The 27,689-nt window shown below is 41.1% G+C and overlaps 1 protein-coding gene and 1 pseudogene across 2 annotated transcripts in view; one reads left to right on the top strand and one right to left on the bottom strand.

The window, feature by feature from the left end:
• Nucleotides 1-2,779: 2,779 nt before the first annotated feature.
• On the bottom strand, nucleotides 2,780-5,108 carry LOC140600790 (eukaryotic translation initiation factor 4B pseudogene; annotated as a pseudogene).
• Nucleotides 5,109-15,678: 10,570 nt separating this feature from the next.
• EIF2AK3 (eukaryotic translation initiation factor 2 alpha kinase 3) overlaps nucleotides 15,679-27,689 on the top strand; it is a 64,513-nt gene continuing 52,502 nt past the window's right edge. Inside the window, exons 1-2 of one of the 2 annotated variants that reach the window (XR_012004367.1) lie at nucleotides 15,679-16,198; nucleotides 27,275-27,404. Coding sequence is in view for 1 of the 2 variants with exons in the window: in XM_072770144.1 (XP_072626245.1) it covers nucleotides 15,894-16,198; nucleotides 27,275-27,404 (435 nt within the window). In the remaining variant the exon portion in view is untranslated. The remainder of the gene's footprint in view (nucleotides 16,199-27,274; nucleotides 27,405-27,689) is intronic. The other variant, XM_072770144.1, reaches the window with a different exon arrangement.

Raw genomic sequence — 27,689 nt, 5'->3', positions numbered from 1 at the left:
AAATCACCTGTACATTAAAAAAAAAAACAACAAACATAAAAATCCTTATTATTGAGGCATGTGGGTAGCTCATAAGTGTATGGGTCTTCATTAGCTCAGGTTATCTGATATCAGGGTTCTGGGATGGAGCCCTACAATTGTGCTCTGCGCTCAGGGGGAGTCGGCTTCAGGATTTCTTTCCCTCTCCCTCTGTGCCTCACCCCCCCTCAGCTCTCTCTTTTTCTCTCTCAAATAAATAAATAAATCTTTTTAAAAAATAAAAACCTGTATTATTTAATTAATTATTTCTCTTGTATCTTTTTTCTACCCCTCCCCCTTTTGTACTTTCCCTCTTCCCGCCTCCCTTTCTGCCAAGTATACCTAATTGAATTTGTGTAAGTTCAATGTTTGTATGATGCTATCTGTCCTCCATCAAGTTATCTTCCAAAGCAGAAATTCATGCCTTCCTTGCCTTTCCAGCCCCCAATTTATATCTTGTCTCAAGATCTAGTTCCAGTCCCTTACTCACCATCCCCTTCCCTTTCTTTACCTTTCATTCCATAAGTATGAATATATGAATGAATATAATTCTCACCTAAATCACATGTCTGGGGAGCTGCCTTAACTTCTAGCATTCCTGAGATAGGTGTGCCCATCAAGTCCATCTGGAATCCTTATTTTCTCATATTCATCACTCATGGTTGGGTACTCAGGGCTTAGTAAGACACGTCAGCCTATTGAAGAGAAGAAGTCTTTTTTGGGCTGTTTGAGAGTAAGTGTGGAGTTAGTTGTTGACTGAGTAGGGTGTGAAAAGCAGGATACTTAGGGAAGGTAGAAATATGAAAGCTTCTGTGCACCAGTCTCCATGCAAGACCCTAGAGACTCAGTTATGAAAGGCACAGCACTTACCCTTAGGAAATCACAGTCTAAAGGGGACCTAGGTAATTAACCAGGTGATTAAAAATACCTTTTAATATTTATACAGTACTTATAGTAAGTTCTGTGCTAGAGGTGAGTATCAGTTTTATGGACACTAAGGGAACAAAACCTATCATGGGGAGGTGAGGGAGGAGTCAGGGAAGGCTTCTTGTAGGAGGTCTTAAGTTTTAACTTATTTTTAACTTAAAAAAATACACAGGTAGGGGTGCCTGGGTGGCTCAGTTGGCTAAGTGTCTGACTCTTGATTTTGGCTCAGGTCATAATCTCAGGGTTGTGAGATCAAGCTCCATGTTGGGTTCTGTGCCAAGCATGGATCCTGCTTGAGATTCTCTTTCCCTTTCCCTCTGCTCACTGCCCAGCTTCTCTCTCTCTAAAAACAAAACAAAACAAATAAAAAACAAAAACAAAAAAACAAAAACAAAACCACCCATGTAATATAGATTCATTGTAGTAAATCAGAGTGAATTAAGAAAGAACACTAAAGATGAACATAAACACCTTTTATAGATAGATAGATAGATAGATAGATAGATAGATAGATAGATGATAGATAGATAGATAGATAGATTTTGTTTATTTATTCATGAGAAACCACACACACACACACACAGAGGCAGAGACACAGGCAGAGGGAGAAGCAGGCTCCATTCAGGGAGCCCAACATGGGACTTGATCCCGGGTCTCTAGGATCACGCTCTGGGCTGAAGGCGGTGCTAAACCACTGAGCCACCCAGGCTGCCCATAAACACCTTTTTGAAAATGTTCTAACTGTGTCAAGTTGGGGGGACTTATGAGACCAAATGTATGATCACCCATTGTACATGGTGCTATCCATGCCTGGTGACAAGGACCTGAAAATGTACCTGAAACAGTACCAAGTGCTTTTCTGAAATCAATGCTCAGCAAGAGGTAAGTCCCTGGAGAGGCAAGGGGTGGGAAGACCTGGATCTTAGTCTTTAGAGAAGCTTCCCTCCATTCTCTAATTGCTGGCAACAAAAGTTACCCGTCTAATGTTTTCATTAAAATATTGAGAGATCCTTCTGTTTGGGTTATGCCTTGCACTCTATTTCATTTTTTATTGCATGTATCCCATAAGCACCAAACGTGTGTCCCCAACTATTGAGAGGCTCAGAATGCAAAAGGGGATATTAATCAGCTGTTCCTCCATAGGGATACCAATTTTGCTAGGAACATATTAAATGAACACTGCATGTTCCTGAGAACAAGATTACTTTCTGTTTTAGTATGAAATCTCAGTGCCTAGGGATTAGCCACAGCCTAGAAATTTAAAATATGTGTTGAAAATTGAATGAATGTATGAAACAAAGAGAAAACACTGAAGTCAGTTTATGAGCTACCCCAGAGAATCTCAAGCAGGATCCATGCTTGGCACAGAACCCAAGGGTAATATAAACCTTTTTTATTAATTAATAACTAATAATAACTAATTAATAATTAGTAATAACTGCTTACTAATAATAACTAATAATTAATTTCAGTGGTAGTTATTGATATACTATTATGGTTCCTGATCCAAAGACACAAACAAAAGATTTCTTAATATTTAAAAGCTTCCTGGTGGCACATATCTGTCAATATATTAGAAACTATTGAATTGTACACTTTAAACAGGTGAATGGTATATGAATTGTATCTTAATAAAGCTGATAAAAAAGGGAAAGGTCTCCCTCCTATCCTCTCACCCTTGTGCCTTGGCCACCCTGTTTGTTTTACCAGAGCAACTCTATTTTCCTCTTCCAGAGATAGAGGCAAAGATATAGAAATATGTATATTTATTTCTTTCTTTCACATCCCCCCTTTTAAGCAGGAAAAGGCAAAAAAAAAAAAAAAAAAAAAGCAGGAAAAGGCTGTATTTTCTCCCTCTTTTAAATACAAAATCATTGAGAAAGATAGAGTCTGACTGCCAGGATGGTAGATGTACTGGCCATGTGGCCACAGAAGGAAGGCACAGGCAGGCACACCAGAGCTGTAACTGGGTTACTAGGCAGGGTGAGAGGAGTTGCAGGTGTGTTGGTGGAAGGGTGGGAGACGCAGCAAACCAGAGACTGCAAGGAAGACTTCACCTAGCTTGACACCCAGAATCCCTGGCCTTTTGCCACTATATTGCTAATTAATTAAATGGTGACAAACATATCCCAGTGTGCACAGGACTTTCTGCTTTAAAACAAGTTCCAGAAAATCCCCCATTTCCAGAACTATTAAATCATCCTAGTAGATTGATCCCCTTTCTTTTTTTCTCCCTAGGAGACGGTGAGTTTTATTTTATCTTTTCTGTATAGAGGCTTGCTTTGCTCTCGAATGTTCCAGGGTTGTGAGAGACTAGGAGAAAGCACAGGATGTAGAGATCTATTCCATGTAATCTTCTCCCTCATTCTCATCTCCACCATCAACAGAGAAAGCAGCATACTTGCTTGCAGAATGGAACTTGTAGGCCAGATTTTCTTAAAGTTTCTTTAGCTCAGGTACCGATTGGAGGACTTGAACTTTTTTGCCATCTTTCCTATGTGACTCCTTTCAGTAGTCTTTTTCCCTCATCTCCTGAACCCCAGCTAGAGTTCCCACTTTGACTTTTGGGGACATTCATCCCACATACTTTATTTTCATCTTTCTATGATGGTCCTTTCTCAGACGGTTGAACAGGAACTACCCCAGACTTGTAGAGTGGAGTTGCTGCTCTGTGTCTGAGCTCTGAGATCCAACAGGAGGGCTAGAACTTCAGTGCACTCAAACATTTGGCTTTGGTGGAGGGGCTGGTATTACCTTTAGAGGCTGTTCAGGTTTGGGAAGTTTAGAAGTTGGAGAGTGATAATCTTCCTCTTAATGGAGTGTTTCATTTTCTAGAGACTTCTCATGCTCTCTCCTTGGTGCACTTCTGCCAGATAGGGCTGAGGTCTCAGTCTGTGATGACTCACTTCCTGTCTTTAACCATTCCCTTTCTTGAGTTTCTTCACTTTGCCGGCTTGTCTCCTGAGGCTGACATTATAGTTTTGCGCATCCAGCTGACACTTCTCTGTTCCTTCTTTCTTCTGCCCCTTCTGTAGCTGCTCCCCTACTTCTTCTCTAGCACCTGGGTCAACAAGCTTTGTTCCTCCACAGACAGGCAGTTCGAATGGGCTGTGAGGTGCTAGCAGAGGAATCATTCTTCTTGTAAGTACTCCAAGGCTTCAGACTTGGTTGGTTGGGGGCATCTCTATCATCATGCCTATAATCATCCTGAGCGTAATCATCTCTGGAGTTCCATGACCAATCATCTCTTCTGTCATATCTGTCTTCATAGCAGTCCCTTCCCTCCTCTATAGACGTCATCCCTATGGTACCCACTACCAAATGCCACTGCCTATCCTGGAATCATAGCCTCTGTCATAGTCTCTGCTGCTTCAGTCATCATAGTGATCAGAGCCCCCATATCAATCCATATCCTGGTGTGGGCCATCATGGTACCACATCCTAATGCCCATTATGATATTGGCTGGAATCATAACAATCTTGCCTTTGTCTCCAAAGCTATCATTGCCTCTTCTAGGCAGATAGTCATCAAAGCTATCTGTCGCAAGATGGGCCCTCCAGTGTGTATCTGTTTTGTCAGAATTCTGATTTCTATCTCCACCAGAAGAATGATCATTCCTGCTTTTGTTCTGTGTTTGAGAAGCAAGATCCACTCAGATTCTCCTGTTGCCTAGAGACTCTTCATTTGAGGCTCAGGGCACTAAGCAAAGGACTTCAAACTCAGGTCTGCAAACTTAGCATAAACCAAATCTTTCAACCTTTCTGGGTTGCTGGGTTCACATGGTAAATGCACTGCACTGATATTTAATCCTTCAAAGAATTCCTCACAGAGTCTTCTGTCACAGCACAGGGCACATTCCCTAGAAAAGCAGTGTGGGTGGCAATTTGGGAAGATGGGTCTGCTTGATATTGGGTTTCTGAGCAGCCCACAGAGCAGTAGGCAGGATAGAATGGTCAATTGGAGGAGTCCTATACAAATAATCATCAGTACTGTGCCAAGTGGCTGAAACATCTTCCAGGTTATCTGTTTCATCAGCCCAGCTGACTGGTTTAGGGACACAGATGCTTCCTCTATCAATTCCCCCATCCTCAGCCAGAAAGTATGTTAGGGAGATAGTCTTCCCCTTCATATTCTTTTTTTTTTTTTTGGCTGGAGCTACCATGTTGGGAGAAGGAGAATGATTAACCCATTTATGATTAGGAAATGTCCCCCTATATTTCCAGTAATCTTTCTTACCTTAAAGTTGACTTCTTCACAGACTGGGAGAAAATATTTGTGAAAGACATATCTGATAAAGGACTGTTATCCAAAATATACAATGAACTCTTAAGCCTCAAAAATGAGAAAAAGAACAACTCAGTAAAAATAAAACAAAAACCCACAAAAGACCTGAACAAATACTTCACTAAAGAAGATATATAGATAGCATGTAAGCATAGAAAAACATGCTCAAACTATGTGTCATTAAGGAAATGCAAATTAAACAAAGATACACTACACATCTATTACAACAGCTAACATCCAAATCACTGACAATACCAAATTCTGGCAAGAATATGGAACAACAGAAACTGTAAATCATTGCTGGTGAGAATGCAAAACAGTATAGCCACTTTGGAAGACAGTTGACTTCTTACAAAACTAAATAAACTCTTACCTTTTACCCAATGAACTTCAAAACTTATGTCCACACAAAAACTTGCACATGCATGTTAATAGCAGCTTTATTCATGATTGCCAAAACCTGGGTGCAACCAAGATGTTTTTTAATAGGTGAATGGATAAATAAACTGAGGTCCATCCAGACAAGGAGTATTACTCAGTGCTAAAAAAGAAATAAACTATTTATCAAACCATGAAATGACATAGAGGAAGCAAATGCACTTAGGATATTAATCATAATTATTTTATAGCCTGTATCTGACATCATCAATATCTCAATTTCCTGTGGATCTGATCTATTTCTGTGTTTTTCTTTTTTTTTTTTTATTTTATTTTATTTTATTTTTTTTATTTTTTATTTTTTTATTTTTTTCAATTTATTTTTTATTGGTGTTCAATTTACTAACATACAGAATAACACCCAGTGCCCGTCACCCATTCACTCCCACCCCCCGCCCTCCTCCCCTTCCACCACCCCTAGTTCATTTCCCAGAGTTAGCAGTCTTTACGTTCTGTCTCCCTTTCTGACACTATTTCTGTGTTTTTCTTCTGATTTTCTGTCACTTGGTTCTATTTATTGATATAACTTGTAGATTTTTGTTCAAATGCTAAGCACTGTATATAAATAATTATGGAGGCTCTAAATAATGCTTTCCTTCTCCAGAGATAATTTAACTTTCTTCTAGCAGAAAGAGTAGGGGCAGGTCACCCTAACCCAATTAAGGAATATGGTATTTTGAGGCTATTTAAGGTAAATTTATTTCCACTTTGTCCTTATTTCCATTCATAGTGTGTCCTGAGTCTCAACTGGAGGTGTTTTTCAGAGCTCCAACTCCTTGCTGGGACTTGATTTCCACTTTTTGAGTCTCCAGCCCAATGAAACTGTTTCACTTGTCAACCTGTTATCTGCTTCTTTCTGTTCTTTCTGCTTAGGCTTCTAATCTCTTATACACTTGGTGCATGGCTAAGGAATCAGCAAATATCTTGGTGGGAAAAGGAGCTGGAATATCAGTTCACTTTTCAACAATTCTCTTTTCTCTGGGATTGGAGCCCTTCCAATCCTGGCTGTCTTGCTAGCCCTGAACTCCATATATTGTTCTGGTAGCCCTGAGACTCCTAAAATCTCCCTTAGGAGGCACCTCTTTGCTTGGGCTCTAGGACCTGCATTTTTTTTTTTAAAGGCCCTGTACTTTTTTGCTTATAATTCAGCAAATATCTTAGGTGGGAAATGATGGAGAATGTTACCCTGATCTCCTTTTATATTCTTTCTTTCCTATTCGTAGCCCATTGTGTCCTAGATGTCGTGGTTGCTTTCTGATACGTTTAAAGTTTTGTTTTTTAAAAAAATCTAATTTACCATCATTTTTGGTGAGATATTTGGTCTAAAACCAGCTCTTACATCAGAGCTAGAAGTAGTTTCTCAAATATTGACAGCTAAGATACAGTTTTCAGTCTGGATCCCTTATAAAATTATGTGTGGTGTAAGGATTTGATTCTTCCAACCCTTTTCTTTATTTGAACTATGTAGAACCCTTGCTCTCAGAGACACTGTGTCTTTTGTTTTTTATTTGACAGGAATGAATCTTTCATACATAAATATGTAGCTTATTTTTTCTCTGTTGCTTATGAGAATTAAAATAGTATTACTTGGTGCTAATTCAATAAACACAAATGCAAGCTTAGGCCCAAAATGTTGAAGAGGTTTAGCCAGATGAGCCAATAATTATATTTAATTTTTTTTTTTTAAATTATCAGGGCGCCTGGGTGGCGTGGTCAGTTCAGCATCCAACTCTTGGTTCTGCTCAGGTTGTGACCTCAGGGTCATAAGAGTGCCTGTGTCCCTCCGCTCCCCTCCCCTCTAAAATAAATAAAATACATCTTTTAAAAAAATTATCGCCTAAATAAAAACACAAATTTAAAATATTTTATTCTGTACATGTTGACCATTTTAAGAATATATTGGTGATCCCATGAGAGAAATAATTTTATCTATGATTAGTGATATAAAGTGATACTTTGCATTTATGTTTACTTATTGCTACCTGGTTGTTTAGATTTTTTATATGAAAAATGGAACTGGAGGCATGACTGGGTAGCTCAGTGGTTGAGCCTCTGCCTTCTGCTCAGGTAGTAATCCTGGGGTCCTGGGATCGAGTCCCACATGAGGCTCCCTCATGGGGAGAGCCTGGCTCTCCCTCTGCCTATGTCTCTGCCTCTCTCTCTGTATCTCTCATGAATAAATACATAAAATCTTTAAAAAGAAAAAAAAGAAAAATGGAACTTGGATGCCTGAGTGGCTCAGTCTGTTAGGCGTCTGCCTTCTGTTCAGGTCCTGATTTCAGGGTCCTGGGATCAAGCCCTGTGCTGGCTCCCTGCTCAGTGGGGAGTCTGCTTCTCCCTCTCCCTTTGTCCCTCCCCTCTGTTCATGCTCTCTTTTTCTGTTTGTCTCAAATAAATAAATAAAATATTTAAAAAAGAAAGAAAGAAAAAAAAAAAAATAAAAAAATAAAAAAGAAAGAAAGAAAAATGGAACTAAGTAACCAAAGAGAGCCCCTGATACAAGTGACCAAGGAGTGCCTGGTGCAAATTATCACAGAAGACACTATGAGATTCAGGAAGAAGCAGATTGTCCCAGAGCACACAGCAAGTTACTTGGCATTCCAAAATTAGTGCTGATTAATGTTTATATTTTGCCCTGAATTGCAAGAATTACATACAACTGGAAGAACAAAACTACTCCCTCCTTTTCCTTCAGATAGAAAATAAAAGCAATGTAGCCCTTGAGTAAGAATTTTCCAATGCAAGGGTCTTCGTGCATTTAAGGGAATGTTGGCTGCTTTCCTATTCCTGGCAGGCTCACATGAGTTTGATCTTGAAAAGGTAAGACTGAAGAAAAGGCACTGATATTTCTCAGCATAATGTAAAATCTTGATACAATTATGAAATAGAATTCTTTGCAATTTATAAAGCAGTTAGGAAAAATCCTTTTCTACTCAAAAGTTCTGCCTCTGAAAATCTCTTCAGACTCAACTTCTTTTGGAGGAAGGCCACGTATAACTGGACCAGAACATATGCACACAGTCAGTCCATGTATATTTGCATGTGTGGGTATATATATAGGGATTCGTTTCTGCACTTATGCATACATGCCAAAGATCCGACTTTTAGAGAGATCTCCACCAGGACCAGAAAGAATCATCTATACCTGTCCAGGACAAGACCAAACTATGTAAATTCAGAAGTTGATAATTATCAGTTACTATCCTGGTGAAGCCTCAAGGCATTTCTTTAGACTAACTCACTCAGATAAGGGAATAAATACTCATAATGGGTGTGGTGGAATAAAGTATGGTCACAAATCTCTCTCCCTTGTGATAATAACACACGTCACCACTGTAGGGGTGCCTAAGTGGCTCAGTCAGTTAAGGGGCTGCCTTTGGCTCAAGTCATGATCCCAGGGTCCTGGGATAGAGCCCCACATCAGTTCCCACTCAGCAGGGAGTCTGCTCCTATCCCCCCAACCCCTCACCCCCGCCCGCTCATACTCTCTCACTCTCAAATAAATTTTAAAAAATAATAAAACACTCACATCCCACTGTAACTATGGCCTCTTGGTGTAATGGCTGTTTTCCTGCCCTTTCACTTTGGACTTGGTTGTGTGGCATACTTGGGCTACAGAGATGTTAGCAGAAATATAAAAGCAGAGATTTGGCCCTTTCACGAAGATGGCGCGAAGGCAAAGAAGGAAGCCCCTGCCCCTCCCAGTCAAAGCAAAGGCTTTGAAAGCTAAGAAAGCGGTGTTGAAAGGTGTGCACAGTCAGAAAAATAAGAAGATAATGTATGTCATGTATATTCCGGCGACCCAAGCAAGTCCCTGCGTGTCTGAAGGCAGCCCAAATATCCTTGAAAGAGCGCCCTCAGGAGAAACAAGCTTGATCACTATGCCGTCATCAAGTTCCCCCTGACTACTGAGTCAGCCATGAAGAAAATAGAAGACAACACACTTGTGTTCATTGTGGATGTCAAGGCCAATAAGCACCAGATCAAACAGGCTGTGAAGAAGCTCTATGACATTGATGTGGCCAAGGTCACACCTTGATGAGGCCTGATGGAGAGAAGAAAGCATACGTTCGACTGGCTCCTGACTATGATGCTTTGGATGTTGCCAACAAAATTGGGATCATCTAAACTGATTCCAGGGGATCCCTGGGTGGCTTGGCAGTTTAGTGCCTGCCTTTGGCCCGGGGCGTAATCCTGGCCTCCCGGGATCGGGTCCCGCGTCGGGCTCCCTGCATGGAACCTGCTTCTCCCTCTGTCTGTTTCTCTGCCTCTCTCTCTCTCTGTGTCTCTCATGAATAAATAAATAAAATCTTAAAAAAAAAAAAAAACTGATTCCAGCTGGCTATAAATCTAATTTTTTTCACCATAAAAAAAAAGCAGAGGTTTGAAAATATGCATGTGTGGTGTTCTTCTTTATTGCTAAGTAATATTCCATCACATGGCTATACTGCAATTTGTTTATCCATTCACTAGTTGATAGATATCAGTGTTTTCAGTTTGGGCAATTATTAGGAAAGCTGCTATAAACATATAGATCTTTGTATGAAGATATGTTTTGATTTCTCTTGGGTAAAAAACTAGGAATGGGATTGTAAGGTCATATGATAGGTATATGTCTAATTGTATAAAAAGCAGCCAAAGTGTTTCCAAAAGAGTTTTACCATTTTGCCTTCAGACCAACGATATATGAGAGTTCTAACTGTTCCACATTCTTGCCAGCACTTGCTACTTTTTGCTCAAAGAGCTGTTCTAGTAGACATGGAATGATCTCATTGTGTATACAACTTTGAAGCAATTGTTTATGCTAGACTCAGGCACAGATATAATTGATTATTCTCATAGCACTTGTGTTAGACTGGAGTTTTTTCTCTCTGAAATCCTAGACCTATGTCCTTTGTCATGTGGCTTTGCGGTTTCACTAGAGGCAAGGCATATTTTCCAGCTTCATTGATGTTGGGCCTGGTCATATGCTCGCCTTGGCCAATGGCATGTGAGTGAAGGTGACAGTACAGCACTTCTGGATCCAGTTTTAAGAGGCCCTGTGAATTTCCACTCATTTCTCTTGTGTTTCTGCCATTGCCATAAGAAAGATGTGCTCTGCAGGTGGCACAGAGAGCTAAGTGTCCCATTCTTGCTTTTGGCTCAGGTCATGATCTAAAGATCATGGGATCAAGTCCCAGGTCAGGCTCTGCACTGAATGTGGAGTCTGCTTGAGACTTTCTCCCTCTTTCTCTGCAACCTCCTCCTGCTTGCTCTATAAATAAATAAATAAATAAATAAATAAATAAATAAATAATCTTTTAAAAAAGATTTTCTTTTTCTCTCTCTCTCTGCCCCTCCCCCCACCACCTCATGCTCTTGCTTTCTCACATTCTCTTTTCTCTGTCTCTGAAAAAAAAAAAAAAAAAAAAAGACTTGTTCTGGCTAGATCAACCCCCTCCCCCACCCCTGCCAAGATGAAGGGTATGAGTTCCATATAGTATAAATGTTACACAAACACATCAAAAGAATCTCAAAATCATTAGTCATCAGGTAAATGCAAACCAAAACCACAGTGAAATACCACTGCACACTCACTAGAAAAGCAAAAATTAAAAGACTAACAATACAAAGGTTGTTGAGGATGTGGAACAACTGGAACTCTCATATGCCACTGGTACCAGTGTAAAATGAAACCACCTTGGAACACGGTTTGGCTTATTGGACATTTATATATTTTCTTTAGTGAGATTGCTATCTAAAACATCTACAAAGGGAAGAATTTATATGGGTAGGCACCCAACAGAGTTTGCCACACAGTGAAATATACAGTGCTGTATCTGTTGACTATTGCCATAATAATGCTGTGTAAAAAACCATCCCCAAATGCAATGGCTTAAAACAACAGAAATTTATACTCTCACACCCTTCACCTGGGGATTAACTGACCTAGCCAGAGCACAAATACTTTTTGGCAAATTCATATAAAGTTAAAATATATCAACTACATGAGCCAATAATTTCATTTCTGGGGATTTACTCAAGAGAAATAAAAGCCCACATCTACACAGAGACTTGTACATGTAGGTTCATAGCAGCTTTATCTTGAATAGCCCCAAATTGGAAATATCTCAATGTACACTGATTTGCAATGGAATACAATGCAGCAATAAAAATGAAGAAAGTATTGCTACATACAAGAACATAAAATATAATTTTAAAACTTATATTGAGCAAAAGAAACCAGACAAAAAGAGAGTATATACCATATAATTACATTAAAAATTCTAGAAAATCTGGGCAGCCCGGGTGGCTCAGCGGTTTGGCGCTGCCTTTGGCCCAGGGTGTGGTCCTGGAGACCTGGGATGGAGTCCTGCGTCAGGCTCCCTGCACGGAGCCTGCTTCTCCCTCTGCCTGTGTCTCTGCCTCTCTCTCTCTGTCTCTCATGAATAAATAAATAAAATCTTTTTAAAAAATTCTAGAAAATCTGTTGTGGCAGATGACAAATCGATGATTACCCAGAGCCTGGGGTGGAAGAAGGACCTGTAAGGAGATTCAAGGCTGGTATATACGATCAGCCAAGAGATCTTGGCTGGTATATACATTTGTTGAAACTTATCCAAGCAGGCATTTTCTATAGGTACACATATTAAATTGCAATAGTGTAGATTACAAATTCTCTCCTTCATCCTCACCAGCAGAACCCTAGTTTTGTTCACAATAGCAGTATGCTTCCTTTTTAGTTCTGGATGATTATTTGACATGGTCTTGGCCTGTGAAAGGTAAGCAGAGGCCCCTTCATGGGGATTTTAGGAAAGCTCTTGGCAGAGGGCAAATTCAGGCAGCACCAGGTACAGACTTTCTTTGCTAATAGACTGAGCCCATGATCCTAAATCGCTGACCTCTTTTGCTCACCTTCCAGACCATGCTCAGTTTTATAATCTCAATTCTAAACTGAGCAACCCTGGCTCAGATACCTAAGCAGTAGTTTCTTTCTTTTTTTTTTTTTTTTTAGTAGTTTCTTTTCCTGGCTCAGGGTCATTGATCAGCTATCCTGCCTGGTCTCAACTACTTTTACACTTCCCTATGGAACTCACATTCATAGTCTAGGGGTCCCATGCAGCCACCATGACTCTCCATGCTGTCCCCAAACTGACAGGTTCTGTCTTCTCCAAGTTATTTTGCCAGTCAGCTGACCATGATTCATGACTATGACTCTTCTTTTTCATAAATGGAAATATTCACATGTTTTTTTCTGAGTGTAAACCTTGACTGTCCTTACTGGCATTTTCTGCCACTGTGCTCTTCTGTCTGTGACTTTTCCTCATGGCACTTATCTTTGTTTTCATAATATAAATATATGTGTGATTATTAAAGTAGTGTCAGTCTCTTTAACTAAAGAAATGTTAAGCTTCAGAAGGGCAGAGACCATGCCTCTTTTATTCACATCCTTATTCCCATGGTACTCCCTAAATGGTAATGAAGAATAAATGAACCAAACCTCCACATCAATTGCAGGTAGCAAGCAGATTTCTAATTCATTAGCTCAGATTACTGTTCATGCCATGATCATTTTTTGAAAAAGTTAAAAAACCATGAAGACTAGGTTCACTAAAATATACACACTACCTAATTTCAAGTGGGCCATTACAAATAGTCAACAATCATTTTTAGCTCATGTTAAGTTTTTGACACTTTTCTTATATTATCTATTAAATATCACTTTGGCAGGAAATCTTATTTCCCATCTTATAAATCATGATCAGCTAGTTTGAACTATTTTTTCCTTCAAAGTAGGTTATTTTTTAGGGGTACTTCCTCAACTTTCAACATGAAAGGCATGCCTGCCTCTGCTTCCCCTGATACTCTGGGATCTTGCTTCCTTAATCACCCTCTTCTCTCTACAGCAACGACAATCTCCCCTTATATTTGTCTCTTTCTCTTCTCTCCTGTTGGACGAATTTGTTCATTCATTCAACAAATATTTATCAAACACTAAATACCTTGCATTGTTTTAGGCTCTATTTGGGAAGATATCAATGAGCAAATCCTCATTAGAACTTACATAGGGGAGCAGCCTGGGTGGCTCAGCGGTTTAGTGCTGCCTTCCACCCAGGACCTGATCTTGGAGACCTGGGATCGAGTCCCACATTGGGTTCCCTGCATGGACCCTGCTTCTCCCTCTGCCTATATCTCTCTCACTCTCATGAATAAATAAATAAAATCTTCAAAAAAAAAAAAGAGAGAACTTATATAGGAGTGGAAGGAGACAGACAATAAACAAAACAAATACATTTATTACAGTATTTAAGGTCTAAGGAAAGAAATAAAGCAGGGCGGGGCAGGGGGGCAGTTTAGGAAGTGATCTGTGGGAAGGTTTCAATTTTAAAAAGGGTGAGCAGGAGAGGCTGCACTGAGAAGGTAACAAAGCCTTGAAAGAAGTGAAAGTATCTGGGTGTTAGGTGCTGAACTGTGTATCCACTCCCCTCCCCCCCATTTCCAAATTCCTATAAAGTCCTTGCCTCCAGTACCTCTGAACCTAACTGTATTTGGAGATAAGGCCCTTAAGGTGATTCAAGTAAAATGACACCTAATGAGCGTTATGACCTGGCTGGCCTGTGGGGCTGGGAAACCAGTGAAAAGCGTTTTATACAAGAAAGACTGAATGACTGGGTTAAATATAGCTGATAAGGTGAAGACAGAATTGTCTTTTTAGCGACTTTTTGGCTAAAGTGAGAGCAGTCTTGGTAGAATTGTGAGCTTGAAAGCCTGACTGTAGTGTGTTTGAGAGGGAGGGAAGAGAAATTGAAGACAAGGAGATAGAACACTGGAGAGCTTTGCTGTACTGAAGAGCAGGAAAATGTGGCAGGAGGTGGAGGAGGAAGTGGGGCTGTTTGTTTTGCTTTTGAAGGGAGGAAATTAGAGCATGTTCGTATGCCAATGTCTTTAAAAAAACATTTTCATTTTCGAGGAGGCAGGAGCCTCCCAGCTAGTTTCCTCATCTTTGACGGTATTCTTTTGGATACACTGCAGATGGACACATTTTACCGTCTCATCCATCTGCTCAAAAAAATGTTCAGGGTCTCTTTGGCTGCTGTAGGAAAAGTTCCAATGCCTTAGTTGGACGTTCAAATTTTCTGCAGTTTGGCCTTCTGCGGTTTGATCTTTCTTCGTCAGAGCCCTGGAGTGAGGCACAAAGCATGTCAGGCCAGGGTCCGAAAGCTCGGATGAAGTCACAGTTCTGTAAATACTAGGTACGTGACTTTAGACAAATTAGGGGGCAGTGCACTGGGCCTGGGCTCCTTCCCCTTTAGAACCAGGAAGGGGGCGTGTCAGGTAGGTAGACTGGCTCCTCTGTGGGTCACCAGCATCTCTAGCAGGCTGCAATTATGAGCATCATCGTGGCCACAGGCAGGATACCCTCCGGAGGAGCCTGCCCTGTCCCTTCCACTTCTGGGGACCAACACGTCCCGTACAGTCACTTATTTTCCCTGCTTCGCTTTTGCCTTTCCAAACAGGCCAGGCTCTGGAAGAACCACAGCGGCAGCTCCTTTAAGGTCGGCCGCCTCCCCGCCACCGGGGACTCGCCTCGCACTCTAGATAGATTTCGCTTGGGACCATCCGCTCCACAGTCAGAATCGGCCACGTATTAAGTGCCGCTTCCAACCAATCAGGAAGAAGTTACCTCAGACCTCTGGAGGAGCATCGACTTCTACCAATGACCTGCCCGTCTTCTCTAGCGCCTCATCTCGAGGGGGCGAGGCCAACTCAGCGCTGGCCAATCTGCTCCGGGGAAATGTATTCCGGGTGCTGCGGGGCCTACCAATCAGGTGAGAAGACGGCGGGGAGGGGCGTTTCTCATTGGTAACCGCGTCCGGAAGGGGGCCGGGCCTCGGGAGAGAGCACTACGATTTGATTGGCCGGCTTGATGTTGACATCCGGGGAAAGTCCACCTTCTCCAAGAGGACCAGCCTGCAGCTCCAGAGTGGCGGTGGCTGCGGCCAATCAGCGGGGAGACGCGCGGAAAGTTTGTTCAATGGGCGATGACTGAGGCAGGCTGTCACTCAGGTGGCGGTGGCGGAGGCCGGGCTAAGACGTGGCCGGTGGATCTCCGCTCGGCTGTCCGGGCCGTCGGGGCGGCGGCGGGGTGCCTGGCGCGTTGTGGTCCCGGTCGGGCGCTTCCAGTGGCGGGAGAGGCAGGCGCCGGCGGCTGCACCTCCATGCCCGTAAGCGGGGCGGGCCGCTGATGGAGCGCGCCACCCTCCCGGGGCGGCTCGCGCGGACGCTGCTGCTGCCGCTGTTGCTGGGGCTGGCGGCGAGCAAGGTGGCCGCAGGGCGCGCCCCCGACCTCCCCGCGCCCAAGGCGGAGGCGGCGTTCGGCCTAGGCGCGGCGGCCGCCCCCACTTCTGCAGCGCGGGTGCCGGCGGCGGGGGCCGTGGCCACGGCCGAAGTGACGGTGGAGGACGCCGAGGCAGTGCCGGCGGCCGCGGTCGAGCAGGAGCCCCGGGACCCGGAACCCGACGACGAGGCCGAGCTACGGCCGCGCGGCAGGTGAGCGGCTCAGGCTGAGCGCCGGCGCCGGCGCCGCCACTTGTTTAGGGCACGTGTGCCGCGGAGGATCCGGGGTCCGGGTCCCCTGTAGGCGGTGGCCTCTCTCGGAGGAAGGACCACCGGTGACCCGGGAGCGAGCGCGGGGCCGCGTTCCCATCCCCCGGGCCAGCGACAGGCCTTTATCCCTGCTCGCAGGCCAAAGCAGCATCCTTGAAGGTGTCTGGGGGATGCTGAGAGAATAGAGCGCAAAGGTGGGGAAGAAACATCACTTTCCCTCTGTTCTTGTTTTCGAACTTTATTCGTGTTGCAAGGACTCCCTCCCCTTTTACTTCTTTGATGAGTCACTCCGTATCTCTGCTGGGTTGACAACTGTTGGGGGAAAAGGATTTCACAAAGACCTTTCTACCTTTCCCTTTAAACACAACCCTGTAGTGGCCCCTGGGCCAGGGGTGAGGTCAGTATTTCGTGAACTGAGATCTACAGAACATCTGCATCAGAATCACCTGGGGATGCTGGTTAACTGTACAGTTTTTTTTAGGCCCCATCCCAGTTGCACTGAATTAGACTGTCTTGGGGCAAGAACCTGGAATCTGCGCAAGTTTAACCAGCACTCCAGGTTAATTCTTGAACACACTGAAGTTTAAGAGCTGCGGGTAGGTCTTGAATTTTGGCAGTTCTTTGATATTTAGAGGGTTTTGAGATACGTAAACATTTGAAATCGGATTGTCTTGGTTGATTGGTTAACTTCCTTAAAAATGTTACTGCAAGGTACATGTTTTTAAGCACTTCGAAATCTGAACACAAAAGTCAGTGTTTTAATGGTAAAACATTTTGCGGGCAGCCAATCTCAGCACGACTGGGGAGAAAGTGAAGTCCCATCTAACAAATGGAGTGATAGAAAGAGCATTAGGTAAATTAAACCAGAGAAGGCTGGAATCTGGATTAGAAAGTATTGTAAGCTTTGAATGTAGCAATTGCTAGATCCTAACAAGTTAGATTTAATTTTCAGTTAAATATCAGAACCTTGATCTGTATATCTGGAAACTACTAAAATGGAATAAGTACTAAAATTTTCTAGGCACTATTTAAATGTTTGTATGTAGATTTTTTCCTTTTAAGTAGCACATATTTGACAATATTTTCATAGATTTTGCTAATGGATTAACTTTCCTGGAAGAGTCTTTTTGTTTATCTTAAACTTCTGAAGCACCTGCCCAAAGTAAGTTATGTGAAGTAAAGTGAGATGTTTCATTTTTCTTAGAGTACAGATGTTCCGCAGCAGGTACTTATTAGCACTTACAACCCACAAGATGCCCTAGGGTTAAGGGTTATGCAGATAGTCTGTCTTCCAGGAGGTGAGTGTTGCCTCGCAGTGAGGATTGAATGAAGAGACCCATGATGACATTATAGAGCAGAATCAGTGCAAATGAAATTCCTTGACTGTCCCAAGGTTTCTGTGGTGTTCAGTGGGTGGGGTATGGGGATGAAGTAGGTAAAAAGAGAAGGCTGTGGCAGAATGAGTTGGTTTATGAAATATGAGTAGGATCATGATGAGCAGATACTGGACTTGAGGAAATAGCAAGAGGCACAAAAGCTGGAAAGTATGTTTGGGGAACATTTTTGTCTGTATACCTGTGTGTGTGTGTGTGCACGTACATGTCTGGGCATGCTCTGCGTCTGTATACCTGTGTGTGTGCATGCGTGCTCTGTGTATGAGGGAGATACAGACATGCACACGTGTGTGCAGGGAGTTGTGGAAGATGAGGCTAGAAAATATGTTGGGACCAGATTCTATATGTAGAGTCTAACATGAGTGGCATCGTCATCAACCCAGGGGCGTGTTAGAAATCAGAATCAGGCAACATCCACTGAAGGAGTATATGCATTTTTGACAAGATCACCAGATGATTCCCATGCACATGATACTTTGAGACTTACCATTTGAGAAGTGTTGTGTAGGGTAACTTGAATGTCAGGTTTGATTAAAGTTTATTGTTTTTAACAATAAACTTTATATGTATATTGTTCTATATCCCTAGAACAGAAGGGATAGATTTGAGACAGGATCTTGGTTCCTGGCGAATAAGAATTGATTTCTCCTCCCATGAAGCTCCTGTCCACAGATTGAGATGGGGTGCTCAGATTACTAGATGGTAAGGATTCATCCTTTTAAAGCCCCACACCTCTTTATGGCATTGTTCAGCCTGACAGCAGGCAAGTTCTAGAAACATTTATACATTCAGAGGAAGGAGCCTGTGTAAACAGGTTGAAAAAGAAAGGAATAGAGGTGGAGGTAGTTGGAAAGGATCTACTTGGCAAACAGGAGGACTACTTCCTTCTCAGAAACAAGGAGAGTGGAAACAAGTAGACTGTGCCTGGCGGAGAGTAGGTGATCTTCGGCTAACAGAATTGTCTAGGAAGAGATAGACCTGTGTTTAAGGGCCTGCCAGGTAGCTTGAGGTAGTGTAGAAAGTTTGAGAAGCCTTGGATAAGTAAATTGATAGTGCCAACAAAAGATATGTATGCAGGGTTTATAAAACTTCTTCCTAAGTGTCCTTAAAAAAGTGAAAAACCGGAGAATACCAGTCAGTGTTCCATAATAATAGACCAATATCCTGTTTGTTTAAAGGAGGAAGGTTAGGGGAACAGATTTGAATTAACTAAATGTTTATTACAAACGACTGTGAAGAGCTATGGTACTTGCAAAACTGTTTTAAAAAGAGGGAGGTGGGGAATTGAGGTCGCTATTTTTGCATGCTGTCTTTCGATGCCCAGGAAGCAATAGGAGACGCTCTGGTTCGTTTTTCTTTCCTCAGTGGAGTTCTCATTGGTTTTATCTTAACTGCTTACTTTACATCTCAAGAGCATGTGAATTAGGGAATAAACTTTCTTTTCTTTAAAAAGTAGCTAAAATAACTTGTCTGACAGCAGCCTTGTCAGTGCTTCTGTTAAACATTACATTTAGTTGAAATTTAAATGGGATGCTCACTAAGGAAAGCTGGGAAGAAGGTTGCAATCCCGCCTCACTGCTAGTTTTTGTGCACATTGGCATAGTTAGGAGTTATCAGTTTCCTGACTCCAACACAAATGGCAAATTGCTAAGTGTTACTTGGGGTTTGGGGGATGGAATAGGCATCCTCATAGTGAGGGCCTCTGAGGACCTCAAGAGCTGTTAAGAACTAATTTTATCTTAACTATCACACTAATTTGTAACATATTTCTGCCTCCCCCCCCACCTCTAATTCTCCTCTAACAACAGTATACTAAATTTGATGTTAATCTGTGATGCTTCTTTGTCATCTGTAAACTGAGTTCTTTGTATTTAATGAGATAACATGAAAATATTTTGCAAATTTAAGATGATTTCATTTTTTCTTTCTCTCTTGTCTGTCCTTTCACAAACTGATCTGATGTGAATCATGGTACAGAATCTGGTGTTCCTCAGATTTTCAGACTCATAATTAAGTTTGTTGGTTTTTTTTTTTTTTTTAAGCTAATATAACCAATGAATAATAGAATCTCAGAATACAGTGTTAAAAGGGAACTCAGTCATCTGGTCCCAATACTGCTCACTTTTCTGACCCCAGACTTTTTAAGTTAACTAGAAATCCTATTTAAAGAAGAATTTATGCATAACTTTCATGGCAAGTTGTAAGCCAAAATAAACATACTTTAGACAAGTAATGAATTATCCTTCCTGTCACAGTTGTCTTTTTAGCTTATTGACACCTGGGCTCTAGATATGATATGTGAGAGGATTGAGGATACTCTGTTCTTTATTTAAAGTATGAAGCCTTTACACACTGAGGCATTTTGCAGAAAGGGACTGGGTCTTTATCAGCTTCTGTGAGTTGTAGCTCCAGCATGCCTCTTCACTTCCTAAATACCGCCTGGGAACTCCTATCTGGTTTTTTCCTCTTTTTGTAAGAATGAAGCTGTTGAACATTTTTACTGCAAAATATTTTGAAATACAAAGAGGAGAATTGGTAGGTTGCAGAACTAAATGTGAAGGGGGAAATTTGATTAAAATATTTTGATTAAAAATGTTTCCTAGAACAAAGTAGAAAGTGTGTCCAAAAATGCTTTAACCTAATAGAGAAAGGATATCTGTCATTCATGTTGTCTATAATATTGAAAACTCAAATGGTATTTCTTTAAGGTGTAGCTTATGTCAGCTATAAAGTACAGTTGGTAATTTTTGACATGTTTGTTTTGATTGGGTGCAGGGCTAGTCTTGTGATATGTTTAAATAAAGGAAGTTTGATTTGAAGATTTACTTAGTAGGTGAGGACTAAGAAGTATAGTCCAATTAATACTGGTTTGTTTTTGAACAAGAACATATGCTTTCTTGAATGAGAGCATGTGTTTAGGTGGAGGATTCTTGGCTACATCAAAAAACAGATTGAACCAAATCACATTTTTAATTTTGTAGAGTTTTGTTTTCTCTTTTCCCCTCCTCTCAAAGAAAGAAAATGTGCAATTAAAAAATAAGCACTTGTTAATGTAGAAACTATTCACTTCATATAATGTTCTCTTGTCACCAGCTTCTTTTTCCCACATAGGAAATTTCTACAGGTAGTAAGCCTGCTTTAGAATTATTATATGAAAGAATTCAGGATCTACTCTCAGACTCTGATAAACTTAATTGTAAGTAAGCAGGTATTCTGGATGACTTAAGTCAGAGCAAATAGTTTTTAAAAAATAGGATCTTCACTGTGTCATAAGGTCATTTCTGCTCAATAGAAGGGCAAATCAGAGCAGTAACAGGATAAATGGTATCTTGATGAGATTTCTGGGATGAATAAAAGCTGCACATTGTAGTAATACAGTAGTGGCTATGTAATGAAAACTTATTGTTAACAGAATGATAGAGTTTAAAAACCTAAATTCATTCTTCTGTCTGTTCAAAACCTGTTATTTGGTATGTGACCTGAGGCAAGTCACATCTTTCTCGGTTTCTGTTTTGTTTTATATGTATAATAGTATCTGCCCAACTAAGATGTTTTATTTAGTTCATTATGTTCGTTTCGCAAACATTTACTGCATTTAACTGTTACATGCCACGGGTAGATAGATGGGCAGCTGAGCTAGCCCTTGAGCCCTAAGTCTTGACAGGGAGATCATTGTGTTAAAGAATTAACTATACTAGAATGGATAGTGAGTGACATAAGAGGAGTTTGAGAGTAAAGACAATGGAAGTATCAAGTGAGTGAGTCTTTGAATGTGAAGTGTCAGGGCTAGTCTAGGCTGCAGAGTCCAGAGCAGTGATTCCCAAGCCAGGGCTCCTGGACATCTATAGATCTGCAAAGGTAAGAATGGGGATCCATGAGATTGTCAGTATTTTTAAATAACCAAGTGGAATTAGATATCCAGTGGAGAAGGCTAATTAAACAGTCAAGTTTTTTGGTTTTGAACTAGAATTGTATCAAACAATGTAGTATTCTTAGCTATGTCTTTTCAGAAATCTTCAGTATTTTGATTAGTATTAAATATTCCCTCTAAAAATGGGGGAGTTCATTAGAAAGAAATGTTTGTTGCTTAAATGAAATCATTTAAGATGTGAAATAAAGAATAAATTAAAAGGGAACTTTGTTGAAAAGTTAAGAAACGTGTGCGCGCACACGTGCGCGCGTGCACATGCTGCAGTGGAGTAGGGGATTACGCTGATTACGAAAGGCTCAATGTGCTATAGCAAGCAGTATGGCCTTTATTCCGTGAGCATGGGAAGCTTCAGAAGTTTATCAGATCTCTATTATAGAAACAAAACTGTTGGAACTGCAGAAGGGACAGAGATGTGAGGCAGGAAAATATGTCAGAAAGGCTTTTGAAAATGTTCTGATGAGAAGTGAGAATTGGCTCTAGGACAAGGGCAGTGGTAACAAAGGAAGGAAAAGATTCAAAAGCTTCAGAAATAGAATCAGTAGTACATGACTATTGTCTAAATGTAGAGCATGAGGGAGAAGGTAGACTTCGATGTCTGATGCAAATGTTAAGTGACAAGGTAGATGGAGAAGGATGTGGGAGAGAAGATTTACCTGAACACACTGTGGGGGTAAGAAGCATGTCCTGATGAAAATGCAGAAGTAGAGCAGGGAGAGAGACAGTGAACAGTAAACATAGGTTTGGGAGCTCTTACTTTACAGGTAAAGGCAAAGCCGTGGCCATTGGCTAAAGCTAGAACTCCATGACCTGTTTGCTGGATTTTGAGAGCACTAGGAATAATGGGGTGAAGAGAAGTGTCCTTGTAGAAGTCGGGGAAAGGAGAAGGTCCAGAATGAGGAGCCAGCCACTCTTTCAGCTGCTGCTGCGGGACAGACTTGATGAGAATGGATCTGGCAGGAGGAGATTGTGGAAAACCTTGAGAATAGCTTTGAAGCATTGGATCATGCGTAAGAGAACAGCGCTTGCTGTTGAGTAATCCAAACAAATGCCTTTGTAAACTAAAGCAAGGTGTGAGAGATAGAAATTTCTGAAGAGTTTATTGACAGAGTTGACCAATAGGCCTTCTTCAATCAGGGTAATAGATTATTTCTTTACTCCAAAGAAACAGCCCTTTGAGGTAAGTCAATATTTGCCAAGCTGGTCTTATTGCAAGGCTCACTGGGGTTACTTGTCAGGGGCTAGCTCCCAAGCCCCCTCTGGTGGGATGGGACCCATGAATGTTTACTGGCTTTTAACAAGCACTCCAGATTATTTTTATGATCAGGCAAGTTTGAGTTATGCTGAAGAGGAGAAGAGCCATAGGGATGTGTATACAGGTCTGACTTCAAAGCTCCAGTTCTTAAAAAGAGAAAGAAAATGCTCCAGTTCTTTCCACTGGAAATGCTGCCTCTGTGGTCCCTTCAATTTTTAAATAAGTTAAGGGCTTTTCATCTTGTTCATAGAAACCTGAAAATAGAGTGAATGGATTGTGGGTAGAAATGGCATTATAGTCTCCCTATTTGGGGAGAGATGTTCATTTTTTATCTCTGATGTTTATTCTAAACGCCTATGGCTGTCCTCTGTTTATCCCTGCATTCAGCATTATCTATCTACTTGATGCTTTTCTCAATCCATAGTATGTCCATGAGCATCTCTCTCTTAGAATGTGATTAAACACAATAGTGTAAATTGTAGCATCTCTTTTTTGCACTGTAGTGCTGCTCATTTCAGCCACAGCAGAAGGGGTACTTCCTTCCAGAGACATATTTGGGAAGGAGCCCACACTGAATATTATGGTTAGTTTGTAGCAGATAAGAATGTGAATGGTTTTGTTTGTTTGTTTTTAACATCTTACAGAGTTGTAGGGGATTTACTGTTATTCCCATTAAGAGGGTAAAAATAATTAAGGTACCCCATTCAAACCTAAGAACCAGATTACATTAAATATCAAAAGCAGTTAAGGGACGTCTGGGTGGCTCAGTGGTTGAGTGCCTTCATCACCAGAGTCCTGGGATTGAGTCCCACATCGGACTCCCTGTAGGGAGCCTGCTTCTCCCTCTGCCTATGTCTCTGCCTCTTTCTGTGTGTGTCTCATGAATAAATAAATCTTAAAAAAAAAAAAGCAGTTAAGAGAATGATATACTTAATTGTTCCTGCCCACGTTTGTATTTCTTTTAATTATTACCCAAATTTACACTTATTTCCTAGATATAGTACAAAATCTGAAACTATCTTGATTAAAAAAAACAAAATCTTTGACTCAGTTAAATGCACCCTATATGATAAGTTGTCAGTGAAAGAATAGTTAGGTATTAAACTCCAAGTGACTTATTAAAATATTTTTGTGTACACATAAGATACACATGCATATTTTATTGTTGGATTTTTTCCTTGTTTTGAAAATGAGACCTAGAATTTTACCATTCTTCTCTGCATACCTCTAGCGCAAATACCTACATACTCAGAAAAATTACAGGGTTTGTTGTTGTTGTTTTTGTTATAAGTAGAATGTCTAGGGTGATAAACAATGTTCGTTCTTAATTAAAAACAAAAAATAGTATCTGAAATGTTGCAGTGATCTCCTTAATTTCTCATGATTATCACTGTTTGTTTATACTAAATTTTGTTTCAATTAGAGTGGTTTTCATTCAACCATCTATTTGTGGTTAATGCTTCCAGAATAATTAGACATTTCTACAATGGTACTAGGGAAGAGTTAACTTGGTTCTGAACCCTGGATCACTATTAGATTCTGTTCTTTTATTTGTAAATTGACACATATAAGGTATGAATTTTTTATACCCTTCATTATAAAATAATTTTCTTTCTCAGAGTATCTGTCTGTTCCCCTAATTCCTGGTAGATCTCTTTAGAAAGCAGGTTAATGTGTAGGGAGGGGAATTGAGTTGTTTCCTTTCTTTTGGTTATCTAAAATTACTGAGATCCCTGGGTGGCGCAGCGGTTTGGCACCTGCCTTTGGCCCAGGGCGCGATCCTGGAGACCCGGGATCGAATCCCACGTCGGGCTCCCGGTGCATGGAGCCTGCTTCTCCCTCTGCCTATGTCTCTGCCTCTCTCTCTCTCTGTGTGACTATCATAAAAAAATAAAATAAAATTACTAGAGTTTGTAAGTGGCAAATCTTTATTTTCACAAATTAGACTAAGAGTTGCCATTTGAAAAATTCAAAATGAGAATTAGTGTATAATTTGGAAACTAGATTGACAATTTTATTTATCCCCTTGATAAATTTATTCATTTGAGAAACATTAAGTTCTTTGAAAGGTTTCAACTGAGTTTATTGAACTGTTTGTCTTGATCAACTTATAGCTTCACTTTGAATTTGTATACAATGTACTTCAGGTGGATTAGAACAGATAAAAGTTGTATTTTATAATCCTAAAGTGGAACATCATGTGTTCTTGGAATTTGCATGGTCTTTAAAGCAGACAAATATACGTAACAAATTTGTAGAACAACTATATAACATATTCTTTCATTCAACAAATATTTATTGAGGACCTTTTATATATTTAAGAGTATATGTTCCAGGCAGACGGAACAGTAGCTGCAAAGGACCTGAGGGAATTGGAGAAGTCATTTTGGAGAAGTCATTCTACCATATAAATCTGGTAGGCAGTTAAGTATATATAAGTCCAGAGTTCAGGGAGAGGGAAAAATTTGAGAGTTACCGGCATATAGATGGTATTTTAAGCTATGAGACTGGATGGATGAGACCATCAAAAAAAGTACGTGTAGGTAAAGAGCACTTTGAAAGAAGAGATGAGGAGGAATCAGAAAATGAGGCTGAGAAAGAGTAACCTGCAAGTAAGAAAAAAAATCTGGAGAGTACAGTATCCTGGAAGCCACATGAAGAGTGTGTCTCATGAAGGGCAGGAGAAATCTTTGGTCAGGTGCTGCGAGAAGGTCACGTGAACTGACACCTGACCATGGGATTTTTCAGTATGAAGGTCATTGAGGACCCCAGTAAGAACCTTTCAAGTGGAGTGACAGGAGCAAAATCTTGATTAGGAATAGTTCAAGATGGAAGAAGGGGAGAAGATCTGGAGACAATGTATAAGAATTCTTTCAAGGAGTTTTGTTCCAGAGGCAGACAAGGAGTGGATTGAAAGCTTAGAGGGAGTAGTAGCTTAGAGTTCATTTTGTTTAACTGGTTTGGTTTTTAATTGGGGGAATAATAGGTTTGAAAGCTGAGAGGAATGCTCTGGTAGAGGAGAAATAATTGATGTAAGAGCAAGAAGAGAGATGTGAGGACTGGCAAATAGAGATCTGTCGTCTAAGCAGAAGTGTTGGTAGTGGATGGGACCACGAACAATTCACCTGCAGTAACAGGAGGGAAGATAGAATCATGGGCCCAGGTGGTGATAAAGAGAGAGATGTGATGGTGGGATTCCTTTTGATTATATCTATCCCTGAGATACATGAGCTTGGAAAAGCTAGTGTTGGAAGTTGAGAAAAGAGAAATAATATAGTTTAACCTCGGACAGCAGGTGAGTAGATAGACCACGGTAGTATGCTGTGATGGTGGAGCAGCATTAATAGCCCTTTTCATGTTGGTGGTCATGATTAAAGTGAGTCCAGTCAGCATGATTATGTTTTTCTTTGGCCACATTCAACAGCACAGAAGTGAGAGTGAGAAAAAGCAGAGCATTGGATTTAGCTAGGGTTTGAGTTGTGCTAGTCAAGTGTGACATGTCAGGGGCCAGGAAGTGCTCCAAATGAAGGACTATGGGATTTAAACTGGGTATGAAAGAAATGAGGGCCTAATAGTATTGAAGCTCAGGGTAAAAGTGACAGAATCAATGACATGTAGGCTCTAGTGGGGTCAGAGATTAGTGGGAGTGAGGGAAGCAGAGGAAATGAGCCAGAAGGGGCTTGGTGGTGGGGGCTGGAATGCTTGAAATTTCAGTGAGGCCGGGGAGTTGTGGTGATTGCCAAGGGCTAGGGTCTCACCATATGGGGCAGTGGTTGAGGCAAAGTAAACAGGTCATAAAAACCCAAAGAATGTGTTAATAGTGACTGTTAAACCAAGAGCTAAAATCCTCAAGGAGTGAGACTAGTAACCCAAGCATCAGAAGACAGTAACTAGGGGGGATAGTGGACGGAGCAATCTGATCCTGAGGATTTTTAGACAGGAGAGAAAGTAATCTAGAAACAGCAATGAGGTGCAAGAAGTACTCCCACCCTGTCATGGGACCGAGTAGTCAAGGGTTTTAGAGCAAAGAATCCTCTTTGCTTCAAAAGTGATGTTCTCAGGAAGAGCCAGGTTTCTACTCAAGCAAGAAGGCAAGTGGACATTCAGGAAAAAGTGTGTTTCAGGGTCAAGGCTTTCAGGGATTAGGGAAGGAAGAAGAGGACAGCACTGAGAATGTTGAGGGATTACAGTGTGGGAATGAGGAATGACGGAGGAGTCTGGGGCTTTTCATAAGTGACCTGAAGAGTATATTGCAGTGGTCTTGGTAGGCCTTAGAGAAATAGCGATAGCAAGACTGTAAGTGTTGTGAGGAGGTGAGCCCTCCCTCTTGCAATAGACAATGTCCTTGGGGATGGTCTGGTTTTCTTTCCAGTGTATGCAGTGAGGTGCCCGATATCGTAAATACCTTTTAAACTTTGTCTTATTAATTTTTAAATTTATAGATCGTTAGTGATTATCAGCACTTTAGATGGGCGAATTGCTGCCTTGGATCCTGAGAATCATGGTAAAAAACAGTGGGATTTGGACGTGGGATCCGGTTCCTTGGTTTCATCCAGCCTCAGCAAACCAGAGGTAAGAATTTTCTATTAAATGTTGATTGGAAATAGCTATAATGAGCAATTACTGATACCAGTAGTATGTATTTGCCCAGCGCCCGATGGCCTAGGTGTGAGACCTGTCTGCCTCTTACAAGCTGTGTCTCCTTCTGGCAACTATTTAACTTTTCTGTTCTCAGTTCTCCTCCTTTAAAACAAGTGGCTAGTGTCACCTACTTCTTAGAATTGTTTTGAACGTTAAATGAGTTAATCATATACATGAGTAACTGTGAATACTATGTGCTGTATCCATCAGCATAGC

This window comes from Canis lupus, chromosome 12, assembly GCF_048164855.1.
Source record: "Canis lupus baileyi chromosome 12, mCanLup2.hap1, whole genome shotgun sequence".
Classification (NCBI taxonomy): Eukaryota; Metazoa; Chordata; class Mammalia; order Carnivora; family Canidae; genus Canis; species Canis lupus.
The sequence above is the reverse complement of the archived record's forward strand: the minus strand, read 5'-3'. Positions and strand labels throughout refer to the sequence as shown.